This window comes from Octopus sinensis, linkage group LG30, assembly GCF_006345805.1.
Source record: "Octopus sinensis linkage group LG30, ASM634580v1, whole genome shotgun sequence".
Taxonomy (NCBI): domain Eukaryota; kingdom Metazoa; phylum Mollusca; class Cephalopoda; order Octopoda; family Octopodidae; genus Octopus; species Octopus sinensis.
Genome location: NC_043026.1, coordinates 8,671,579 through 8,684,782, shown reverse-complemented (window position 1 = coordinate 8,684,782; position 13,204 = coordinate 8,671,579). Strand labels below are relative to the sequence as shown.

The 13,204-nt window shown below is 38.2% G+C and overlaps 2 protein-coding genes across 2 annotated transcripts in view; both read left to right on the top strand.

Moving 5' to 3' along the window:
* Nucleotides 1-11,241, top strand: part of LOC115226706 (zinc finger protein 91-like) — a 59,757-nt gene extending 48,516 nt beyond the window's left edge. The window contains exons 9-10 of the mRNA XM_036515121.1: nucleotides 8,316-8,390; nucleotides 11,183-11,241. Of these exons, the coding sequence (XP_036371014.1) occupies nucleotides 8,316-8,390; nucleotides 11,183-11,241 (134 nt within the window). The remainder of the gene's footprint in view (nucleotides 1-8,315; nucleotides 8,391-11,182) is intronic.
* Nucleotides 11,061-12,394, top strand: LOC115226767 (zinc finger protein 32-like). Its single transcript, XM_036515317.1, has 2 exons — nucleotides 11,061-11,551; nucleotides 11,972-12,394. Exons 1-2 carry the CDS (start codon nucleotides 11,397-11,399, stop codon nucleotides 12,231-12,233), a joined length of 417 nt encoding a protein of 138 aa, XP_036371210.1. The 5' UTR covers nucleotides 11,061-11,396; the 3' UTR covers nucleotides 12,234-12,394.
* The last annotated feature ends 810 nt before the right edge of the window (nucleotides 12,395-13,204 follow it).

The window sequence follows — 13,204 nt, the reverse complement described above, 5'->3', positions numbered from 1 at the left end:
AAGGCAAGGGTGCAGCCCTCTGCTGGCAAGGTCATGCTCACAGTCTTCTGGGACCAGGACGGAGTAGTGATGACAGATTTCCTGGCAAAGGGTACCACAATTGCAGGAGCCTATTATGCTTCACTTTTGAGGAAATTAAGAGAAGTTATCAAAATCAAGAGGTGGGGCAAGATCAGCAAAGGCATCTTCCCCCTGCAGGACAACGCTCCGGTCCACAACTTGCTTGTCGCCAGATCAGAAGCACAGGCGTATGGCTATGAACTCCTCCCCATCCCCCCTACTTTCCTGACCTTGCACCCTCTGATTTTCACCTCTTCCCAATCATGAAGTTGTTTTTGAAAGGAAAGCGTTTCCCAGATGATGCAGCCTTGATTTCTGAAGTTACGTTGAGGTTGGAGGACCAAGCTGGGTTCTTCTACAAAAACGGTCTCCAGAGCCGCATCAAACGATGGGAGAAATGCGTAACTCTGGGTGGTTCCTATGTAGAAAAAGACTAATAACTGTGCCAAGTTTTGTTGCTCTACTGCTATGGGAAGTGGGTCAGGGGCATTACTTATTGAACGCCCCTCATATATGTATGTATATATATGTATATGTATCGATAGGTGAATGAATTATCCTATGTTTACCGTCAACATGGAAAATTCGATGAACTGATACCAGTGTTGCAAATTCACGTCAGAAACACGGTTGAAGCGACCTATCCAATGGTAGAAACTCCGGGTTCATGTGCAGAAATTTGTGTGTTATATATGAATAAATAAATGAATGGAGTTGAACAAAGATGTTAAAATTTCTTTACTTTCGACATATGTTTTGAAGACAACATGGTTTTATTCCAAAGGAATAAATGGTGCATGATGCAATCTTCTCATCAGGAAAGAAAGCGAGCCTCTCTCAGCAACAAGACTATAATAGGAATAGTGATTTTAATTCTAATAGTGTAAGCAGCCCAATACGTAATATAAATTCTTTGCGGACCAGGAGAGGTAAGCGCTATTTAACTCCAAATTTCCAACCCAGAAATTTTCCCCCTACCTTCAAAAGTCACTAAGAATAGTATCTGTTTCGTAATCCCTTTCGGAAAACAGATTAAATCGAACCTTCCCTTGCAGTTCCGTGTAGGTGTTGCTAGGAACTTTCCCCAAAATTCTAGATATTATTCTATTATCAATTCCCACAGTTAGAACCGATTTCTCTAACACTAGAAATCTTTCGCAAATTATATCTTCTCACAATACCAAGATGCTGAATAAAGGTTCTTCACCCGGGAGTTCCAGCATTAATCTTGCTAATTCCAACCCCTCATACAATTATAATAATCAGACTAATATTAATAATAATAGTCATAGTCGTGTTAATAACAATGGCAATGTTAATAGAAATAATAATAACGGTATTATTGTTGATGGTATTATTGGTTGTATTACCAATGATGATACTAATAATAATAGGAATAGTGTTGTTAGTAAAGGTTTTAGTTGCCAATTTTGTACAAGACATTGTAGATCTTTAGCTGGGCTAAAAAGTCACATTCGATCACAGCACCAATAACAGTTAAGCTTCGTGCAATGGCCATACTTGATAACGAAGGGGCAGCCATAATGTGTATATATATATATATGTATGTATGTATATATATATATATATCCTTAAAAATGTTTTAGGCCGCGGCCATGCTGGGGCACCACCGCTGAATGAGCTACACTAATTTGTGAATCCACCTCTGATACGTGGCACTTGATCAACAAGGGAGTTCGATACTGCTGCCCGCATCCGAGTCTCCTGTCATGAGGTAGGTTCATCTGGGACCCCCAACAAGAAGAGATCCAGTTTAGTTTTAAAGAAACCCACATCCACACCATGTAAGTCTCTCAGGCATATATATTTTTTTTCTTTTTCTAGTTTCAGCTCAGAGCTGCGGCCATGTGGATATATATATATGTTTATACATATATATATGTATATATATATGTGTGTGTTTCTGTGTCTGTCCCCCTCCCCCGCCGATGCTGGCATGTTTACGTCCCCATAACTTAGCGGATCGGCAAAAGAGACCAATAGAATAAGTCCAGGGATCGATTTGCTTGACTTAAAAGCGGTGCTCCAGCATGGCCGCAGTCAAATGACGGAAACAAGTAAAAGAGAGTAAAGAGTAAATATATATATACCCTCCCCTCCCAATTCTACGGCCTTGGCCTTCAAGCAGGCTATCCACATGCTAGAAATAACAGCCAAATATGACAAATAATATAACGAAAGAAATGTTATTATCAATCTACTCACCTTTCTGCAAAGATTTCTCTCAGAGTAATTTCCCGCAGAAATATGAGAAAGTAATTCACATAAAAATTGTGGGGGGGTTTTTCGACTTTTTTTTTCAATCTACGTGGGGGGAAAAAAATAAACACAGATTCAAATTTTAATTAAAAATTTTTTAAATGAGAAATTCCGACCCAAACCCCGCTGAAAAATTTAGAGGTGGGGGATTGCAATTTTTGAATTTTTTTTTTTTTTTTCTGAATCGGATCCTCCGTAATCAAAAACTTGGGATTCCGTAAAAAGAATAATAAATATATATCAATTTGTCCCGAAAATTATGACGGAAAAATTGGATCTTGTGAATTTTCCGAAAATCCTCTCCTCACCCCCCACCTCCCATGCTGGCCTTGTGCCAAAATGTGAAATCAGTATATTTTTACGCATGCGCACTAAACGTTCTTCCACCTCCATTCATTACATTTTGACAAATTTGCCTGATTTTAGAATTTCTCTTAATTAACTCCGAAACGCATTTATAATAGATTTCTCTACCACCTGACATAGCAACAACAACAACACCATCCTTTATAAAGACATTTCTGTAAGTATTAAACAACGAAAGCATTTAATCTTTTAATACTTTGTGAATCAGATTTTGTTCCACATTTGGCTGCTATTTCTAGCTATGGCGGCAACCTTCTACTCTCTCCATCGTTTCTTTAAGTTTGTTTGTTGTGTGTTTTAGGTGGAGAAATGTTCTTAAATTAAACTCCAACCACAGAAATGCTGAGAAACCAATGCTTTATTATAATTCACCGAATATTTGTTTCTTGATCAAAGGAGGGGGACGAAATTATTAAGCGGGGCAAAATGAGTAATTTCTCATCTCTTCTTGCGCTTTCTATTGATTGCATGTTAGTTTCTTGTGGGTTTTAGTTGGAGAAATGTCCTCAAGTACACTCCAACCACAGAAATGTTGAGAATCCATTCCTGTATTATGATTCACCGAATATTTGTTTCTTGATATATGGACGGGAGCAAAATAAGTAAGCGGGGCAAAATGAGTAATTTTATTGTAAGCATTGCCTCATTATTTTCTATTTATGAATAAATATTTATGGTCTTCGTAGTTGTTATTCCTGAAATTGAGTCCGTAAGAGTGAGGTGGCCAGTCACCGTTTTATTTTCAACAAATTTCTCCTCAACTTCCAAAACCGATTATTTAAGGTCGACCGGTCGTCAAACAGTACAAGAAACACGCACTTGACAAGGCGACCCCTCGTCATGGAAACCAGCGAACAAGTTTCTTTATAAGTCTCAACTCAGAACGAAAAATCGCCCTCAACCTCCTTATATATCGCAAGTGCATTTTTTACTATGGAAAACGCAGGGATGGGTGGTCCCGGTGCGCGCACTCGCTCTAGCTAATCACGACTAGTCGATCCTTACTTTGTGTTTTGGTATTTTATTTACTTTGCTAGGTAGTCGTTGTAGGATTGACTAGTCACGACTAGCTAGCGCGAGTGCGTGCACCGGGACCACTCTTAAGATGGGGTGGGGTGCTTCCTCGATTTCACCAGAAATTTTTTTTCAACTTTTTTTGTATGTTATCATCTTAGTTGTTTTTCTTTCCTGTAGCAGAGATAAATGATTACCTGGCCAGGTACTGGTGTAGATAGTTTGAACGAATACCTGGCCTTTTCACCCATTCTTTTAAATCCCGCCAAAAGCGTTCGATGTTTTGCGTGTGCATATTTGGTGTCAACAAAATTTTCTTTGTGGTTTATCCTGTAATGTTGATAACCCAATGTTTGTATATCTTTTGTAAGACACCCAGGAATCTCTGTAGGTAACCGAACCAGGTTTGATGTATTTTTGAATTTGTGGAAGCAGTGAGTTTTTCTATTTATTCGATATTCATTAATTTCACATCATTTGCAATTTTTCTCTGATTCTCTTTCATTTGAATTCGATACTTGAATAGCTTTTTGCATTTCTGATCTTTAAGATGTCGAAGGATAGATATTGATGTGTTTGAGTCTTTGTTTTCAAATGTAATTCTGGATAATTTGAAGAGACAATTTCACCTTTTCTTGCCTCTGCCAAATTTCTCTTTCTACACACTCAAAGAGAACAATGATAATTTCCTGAAATAGTGATTCTGTTATAATGTTTTCAATGCATTCAGGGAAGGCCATTTGCTTGGCTGATAAACTTCTTGTAATCAATCGTGAAATCTCCTCGTGGGGCAAAATGAGTAATGACTATTTCCAATAATTTTTTCTCTTTATGGAGTTAAAGAGAAGAAATTGTGAGCTGTTAGGTAACTAGTCACAGACATACATTTTCTACAAAGATCTAGTTCCACCCCACCTTTCAGTTTGGAAGCTCCACTTGCATTCAATGAGTGCACAAAGATCCAGGACCCTGTCAGTAGTTGACCCCTTTGGCTTTAACCCTAACTGCTGGGAAGCAAGCAGATGATTTCATGCCCTGTCCAGGGTCATCATGGCAAAGACCTAGGCAGGAACTGAAAGGAGTTATAACAGCAGCCCTGCAGTTGTGGTGGTCCCCTTTTCCTGTCAGGTGGTATGAACCCCGATCAACTGAACGCCTGCTCTTGAAATTAATGTGCAAGTGGCTGAGAACTCTAAAGACACCCATAACGAAGCTCTGAGTTATTGTGATACCCTGGGATAAGGCTGGTCCTTCCAGTTGCAGGTACAATCCCCTTTTGTCATCAGACTTATACAAAGACAAAAAAAAAGTTTAAACTTCTTACCACGTGGACATGAAGATTTCTTCATGTCCACGTGGTAAGAAGCCAATTAATACATCTCTCCATATAGTAGAATTGGTTCGACTGTGGCTTTGAAGATTTCAAGTTTGAAGTCTCTACTTAGATTTGATGACCAGATCTTATGCATGTCATTTCAGGTAGAAGAAATAACTGAAGGACCAAATACAGCCTTAGTGCCGCCTAGGGATTCTAGGGGAGCTGGCTGGCGAGTTCGGCCTGAAGCTGAATGTGGTCTTTGCGCCTTCAGAGACAAACAAGGCAGATGCTCTAACCAGGGTAAAAAGGGCCTGGTTAGGGGAGCCAGATGAATCAAAGCAATAGGTAGCCGCAGTGTGTCAGATATCAACATTTGAGGCCTAACGTATAAACACGGTAATGGACCATAGGATGAAACCAAAATCCCTGAAAGACCCGGATAAACCTAGCCAACAGACGAAAAGATCCAATTGGACCGTTTCCTCATATCCGTGTTTTGTATAGTCTGATAAGCTGTCCACGAAGCTGGTGCTCTGATGTAGATGAAGCCTTTGGTAATTCTGGGACCAGAATTTAAATTTTTCTTTTAATAATTACTGCTCCATTCCTTAGAGTGTGCTTTTGTGATCTATGTTTTATTGACTATATATATATGTGTGTGTGAGTGTGTAACTGGAGTTCAGAAATATGTCAGCTTCACTCTGGATTTTCTGATGTAAATTTTAATAAATTTAAAGTTCTGTTGTTTTCTAGGGAAATGTTGAATCTGTATTTTTAAAGTAGCCTCAATATCTTACACTGTTGTTTCTTTATTATTTCAGAATATCAGATGACATTGGTATAACTGAAGATACATTCTCATTATTTATCATCTCTTAAAGACCAAAATGGAAATATTGTACAGAACAGATATATAAGATTGTTTCTATAAATCTATGGTGGAATTCCTCTGATATATTTACTCTGAAATGTGTTATTAGCAAACCTTCTGGACATCACTGGCTGGAGTGTCTACAAGATGAGTCTGTATAAGAATTAAACTTGAATAAATTTACTAGAGAGCTTTGGGACAAAGGTAACACTGGACTGAAATACAGCAGTCGAAATATATGTAAACAAAAGACTATAAAAGCAAAAAGGTGAAAAAAGATTATATATTGTGATTTCAGAAGAAAAATAATGGAAAAGAGTGAGAATCTAAAGGAACATATTTTTCCAGAAGATAGCAAAAAAGAGAGACAAAAATTGTCACATGACTGTGATGTGTGTAAAAAGTCTTTCTCTCGAAAGGGTAACTTGAATATGCACAAACGTATTCATAGAGGAGAGAAGCCCTTTCACTGTGGAATCTGTGGTAAATCATTCTGTCGAAGTAATGACTTAACTGAACACAAACCCACCCATACGGGAGAGAAGCCGTATCACTGTGATATTTGTGGTAAATCATTTTCTCACCGAAGTGCTTTAAATTGTCACAAACGTGTTCATACAGGAGAGAAGCCATATCAGTGTAATGTCTGTAGTAAATCATTCTCTCAACGTGGTACTTTAACTTCTCATAAATCCATTCATTTTTCCCCTGAAGAAAGAGAAAAAGGAAGAAAATTGTCATATGACTGTGATGTCTGTAAAAAGTCCTTCTCTCAAAAGGGTTACTTAAATAAGCACAAACGTATTCATACAGGGGAGAAGCCCTATCATTGTGATGTCTGTAGTAAATCATTCTCTGACCAAAGTACCTTAAATTATCACATACGTGTTCATACAGGGGAGAAGCCATTTCACTGTGACATTTGTGGTAACTCCTTCCCTCGAAAATATAACCTGACTCTACACAAACGTATTCATACAGGAGAGAAGCCATATCACTGTGATGTCTGCGGTGCATCATTTTCTGATCGAAGTGTTTTAAATCGTCACAAACGTATTCATACAGGAGAGAAGCCGTATCAGTGTAACATTTGTAATAAATCATTCTCTCAGAGGAGTGCTTTAACTTCTCATAAACGTATCCATACAGGAGAGAAGCCATATCACTGCAACATCTGTGGTAAATCTTTCTCTGAAAATAATACCCTAAATAACCACAAACGTATTCATACTGGAGAGACACCATATTATTGTGATATCTGTGGTAAATCATTCTCTCGACATAACAGCTTACTTATTCACAAACGTTTCCATACAGGAGAGAAACCATATCACTGTGATATCTGTGGTAAATCATTCTTTTCAGCCAGTAGCTTGACTACACACAAGCGTCTCCATACAGGGGAGAAGCCATTTCACTGTGACATCTGTGGTAAATCATTCCCTCAAAGTAGTAACTTGATTACCCACAAACGTACTCATACAGGAGAGAAGCCTTATCACTGTGATATCTGCGGTACATCATTCTCTCACCAAAGTATTTTAAAACGTCACAAACGTGTTCATACAGGAGAGAAGCCATATCAGTGTAACGTCTGTAGTAAATCATTCTATCGGAGGAGTGTTTTAAATTCTCATAGATGTATTCATACAGGGGAGGGTCCATAATACTGCAATATCTTTGGCCAATCTTTCTCTGAGAGTAGTCCCCTAAATAGCCACAAATCTATTCATACTGAACGGAAGACCTATCATTATGATGTCTAATACATTCCTAATACATCCTGTAACCTAGGTACTTTAACCCTTTAGTGTTCAGATTATTCTCTCAAATGTGATGTTTGTTTATTTATATTGTTTTGAATTAATGCTGCATTATCTTGTAGTTTAGAGATTTCAGTGATGTGGTTTTTTAGTTTTAGAATGACATGGTAGGGCTGAGGTGAGAGGTGAGATCTGGTCAGTTTCAATGTAAAACAGGTTAAATATTTTGGCCGGTTTGAATGCTAAAGGGTTAAATTCACACATACGTGTTCATACAGGGTGAAACCATTTCACTGTGACATCTGTGGTAAATCATTCTTTCACCTTTGCAACTTAGCTACCCATAAACGTTTCCATACAGGAGAGAAGCCATACCACTGTGATATCTGTGGTAAATCATTCTGTACAAGTTCCGAATTGCTCTTACACAAACGTATTCATACAGGAGAGAAGCCCTTTCACTGTGATGTCTGTGGTACATCATTCTCTAACAAAAGTGCCTTCAATTCTCACAAACACATTCATACAGGAGAGAAGCCATATCAGTGTAACATCTGTAGTAAATCATTCTCTAATCGAAGTGCTTTAAATTTACACATACGTGTTCATACAGGGGAGAAACCATTTCATTGTGAAATCTGTGGTAAATCATTCTCTCGAAGTAATGACTTGACTGTACACAAACGTCTTCATACAGGAGAGAAGCCTTATCGTTGTGATGTCTGTGGTAAATCATTCTCTCACCGAGGGGATTTAAAATCTCACAAACACATTCATACAGGAGAGAAGCCATATCAGTGTAACATCTGTAGTAAATCATTCACTCAATCATCATCATCATTGTTTAGCGTCTGCTTTCCATGCTGGGGTCTGGGAAGCCAGAAGGTTGCACCAGGCCCAGTCTGATCTGGCAATGTTTCTACAGCTGGATGCCCTTCCTAACGCCAACCACTCCGTGAGTGTAGTGGATGCTTTTTATGTGCCACTGGCACAGGTGCCAGACGAGGCTGGCAAACGGCCACGATAAGATACCGTATTCCTGTAGCATCTTCGGTAAATCACTCTCTGGCAATACTGGTTTAACGTTTCCATACAGGAGAGAAGCCATATCACTGTGATGTCTGTAACAAATCTTTCTCTACCAGTAGTTACCTAATGACCCATAAACGTATTCATACAGGAGAAACACCATATTCTTGTGATATTTGTGGTAAATTATTCTCTCAAAAAATTTATTTGACTTTACACAAACGTATTCATACAGGAGAGACACCATTTCACTGTGAAATCTGTGGTAAATCATTCTCTCAAAGTGGCCACTTAACTACTCATAAACGTATTCATACAGAAGAGAAGCCATATTCTTGTGATATCTGTGGAAGGTCATTTACTCAACATGGCAGCTTAACTTCTCACAAACGTGTTCATCAGGGGAAGAAGCAATCCCACTGATATTTGTGCTAAATCGTTCTCTGTAAGTGGTCAGTTAACCCTTTCTCATGCAGATTATTCTGCTGAATGTAATGTTTATGTGCCGGTGGCACGTAAAAAGCACCCACTACACTCATGGAGAGGTTGGCGTCAGGAAGGGCATCCAGCTGTAGAAACTTTGCCTGATCAGATTGGAGCCTGGTGCAGCCTTCTGGCTCGCCAGTCCTCTGTCTTCCAGCATAGAAAGTGGACATTAAACGACAGTGATGATAATTATTTTCAATTTGTCTCATAACTCTCGAGTTTTGATAATGTGATTGTTTATTTTCAGAATGACATTGTAGGGTAGGTGTAAGACTCTGGCCAGTTTGAACATAAAATAGGTAGAGTATTAGATCAAATACGGGTGGTTTAAATGCTGAAGTACACATTCCTTACTTTTTACAAAGACCATAGCGGTCATTTTTAAGTGTAATTGAAAATCTTTATTTAATACAATTTATTTTAAATATCAGCAAATGCATTGAATAAAGGATTTGAAAATACATTCTTTTATCATTTATTTACATGCAAAAAATATATATTCATACACATATGAAATGATGTTCATGATTGCACATTCAATACAGTTGTAGAAATTAAAAAGTAATAAGCAGAATTGGTGAAAAATGACCGCTCGGTACTTCTGGTGTTAACTAAATGTGTATCTATTCATATAGATGTATGACTATCAATGTGACAATTCATAAGAACAATAAGCATTTTGAGCTCCTCCTAAATTGGTGATAGTGTTCTGGGCTTTCTCCATGGCAACATATTTCTTTATTGCCCACGAGGGGCAAACACAGGGGAGACAAACAAGGACAGACATAGGTATTAAGTTGATTACATCAACCCTGTGCATAACTGGTACTTAATTTATTGACCCCGAAAGGATGAAAGGCAAAGTCGACCTCGGCAGAATTTGAACTCAGAACGTAACGGCAGACGAAATACCGCTAAGCATTTCGCCCGACGTGCTAACGTTTCTGCCAGCTTGTACTGCGAGGTTCTACTGTATCATGGCACTCTATCGGTTACGACGATGAGGGTTCCAGTTGATCCGATCAACAGAAAAGCCTACTCGTGAAATTAATGTGCAAGTGGCTGAGTACTCCACAGACGTGTACCTCGGGGAGATTCAGTGTGACAAGGCTGGTCCTTTGAAATACAGTTACAACAGAAACAGTAAGAAAGAGTGAGAGAATGTTTTGGTGAAAGTGTACGGCAGGGTTCACCACCACCACCCCTTACTGGAGCCTCGTATTTTTTGCTCAATAAACACTCACAACACCCGGTCTGGGAATCGAAACTGCGATCCTACCACTGAGTGTCCACCGCCCTAACCATTGGACAATTGCACCTTCACATATATGTATATGTATATATATATATATATATATAGGTGAGAAAACATAACAGTGTAAGAAATTTGAAAAGCTGAACGCGAAACCGGTCTTTCTTCAAAAACTATGTCATTGTATGAAAAAAATTTATAACATTCTTCAGACATAATGACTCAAATATATATTTTTTAACCTTCTAAAACAAGCCTTCTGTAGTTTTTTCACTTTTTACTATTTTATATATATTACTTTGTACTGTATATTTATGTATATGTGTGTGTATGTATGTATATATATATATACACACACACACGCACATGTATGTATGTGTGTATATATATAAAGGTGAGTGTGTCTATAGAGTTTAAAATCTGTTAGCTTCACACAAAATTTTCTGATCTAAATTTTAATAAAGTGAATAGTTCTGTTGTTCAGTTAAATGTTTGTTTCTAGAGTTTATCTCTATGGAAATGTTGAATCTGTATTTTTTTAAGTAGCCTCTATATCTTACACTGTTGTTTCTTTATTCTTTCAGAATATCAGATGACATTGGCATAACTGAAGAAACATTCTCATTATTTATCATCTTTCAAAGACCAAAATGAAAATATTGTACAGAACAGATATATAAGATTGTTTCTATAAATCTATGGTGGAATTCCTCTGATATATTTACTCTGAAATGTGTTATTAGCAAATCTTCTGGACATCACTGGCTGGAGTGTCTACAAGATGTGTCTCTTTGCAAATTAAACTTGGATAAATTTACTAACGAGTTTTGGGACAAAGGTAACACTGGACAGAAATACAGCAGTCGAAATACTTGCAAACAAAAGACTATAGAAGTACAAAGAAGAAAACATATATATATATATATATATATTTTTTGTGATTTTCAAAGAAAAATAATGGAAAAGAGTGAGAAACCAAAGGATCTGACTTTTCCAGAAGATAAAGAAAAAGGGGGACAAAAATTGTCACATAACTGTGATGTCTGTAAAAAGTCCTCTCAAAAGGGTCACTTGAATATGCACAAATGTGTTCATACAGGGAAGAAGCCATTTCATTGTGACGTCTGTGGTAAATCATTCTCTTGGTGGAGTTTTTTAGATTCTCACAAACGTGTTCATACAGGAGAGAAACCATATTCCTGTAGTATCTGTGGTAAATCATTCTCTGCAAGTAGTAACTTAACTTTACACAAACGTATTCATACAGGAGAGAAGCCTTATGACTGTGATGTCTGTGGTAAATCATTCTCTCGGTGGAGTAACCTAGATTCTCACAAACGTATTCATACAGGGAAGAAGCCACATCAGTGTAACATTTGTGGTAAACCATTCTCTCAGAAAAATGACTTGACTACACACAAACGTCTTCATACAGGAGAGAAGCCTTATCACTGTGAAATCTGTGGTAAATCATTCTCTCAAAATAATAACTTGACTACACACAAACGTCTTCATACAGGAGAGAAGCCTTATCACTGTGACATCTGTGGTAAATCATTCTCTCAAAATAATAACTTGACTACACACAAACGTCTTCATACAGGAGAGAAGCCTTATCACTGTGATGTCTGTGGTACATCATTCTCCGACCAAAGCATTTTGACTACTCACATACGTATTCATACAGGAGAGAAGCCATTTCATTGCGACATCTGTGGTAAATCATTCACGCATCGTAGTGGTATAACTTATCACAAACGTATTCATACAAGAGAGAAGCCTTATCACTTGTGATGTCTGTAGTATCTCATTCTCTGACCGAAGCGCTTTATATTATCACAGGCGCAGGAGTGGCTGTGTGGTAAGTAGCTTGTTTACCAACCACATGGTACCGGGTTCAGTCCCACTGCGTGGCACCTTGGGCAAGTGTCTTCTACTATAGCCTCGGGCCGACCAAAGCCTTGTGAGTGGATTTGGTAGACGGAAACTGAAAGACGCCCGTCGTATATATGTATATGTGTGTGTGTGTCTGTGTTTGTTCTCCTAACATTGCTTGACAACCGATGCTGGTGTGTTTATGTCCCCGTTATTTAGTGGTTTGGCAAAAGAGACCGATAGAATAAGTACTGGGCTTACAAAAGAATAAGTCCCTGGGTCGAGTTGCTCGAGTAAAGGCGGTGCTCCAGCATGGCCACAGTCAAATGACTGAAACAAGTAAAAGAGTAAATGTGTTCATACAAGGGAAGAAGCCATTTCACTGTGACAGTTGTAGCAAGTCATTCTCCGTAAGTGCTACATTGACTAGACACACGTATTCATACAAGAGAGAAGCCATATCATTGTGAGGTTTGTGGTACATCATTCTCTGAGCGAAGTCCCTTAAATTTTCACAAACGTGTTCATACAGGGGAGAAGCCATATCACTGTGATATCTGTGGGAAATCATTCTCTGTGAGTTCTAGCTTATCTAAACGCAGACGTATCCATACAGGAGAGAAACTACAGCCTTGATAGCAACTTCTCACAAACATATTCATAAGGGGAAGAAGCAAGTCCACTGATATTCATGGTAAACCCTTCTCTATAAGTTGTGACTGAACCCTTTACCATTCAGATTATTCTGTCGAATGTGATGTTTGTTTATTCACATTATTTTCAATTTGTCATGCATCAACTCACAGCTCTGAAGATTTGATGATGTGATTGTGTATTTTCACAATGACATTGTAGGGTAGGTGTAAGAGGCCGTGTCTAATCTGTTTGAA

Coding starts and splice junctions, on each gene's coding strand:
- LOC115226767 (XM_036515317.1), top strand. CDS start 11,397: ATGGAAAAGAGTGAGAAACCAAAGGATCTGACTTTTCCAGAAGATAAA. Junction 11,552..11,971: donor CATACAGGGAAGAAGCCATT/TCATTGTGACGT, acceptor AGAGAAGCCTTA/TCACTGTGACATCTGTGGTA.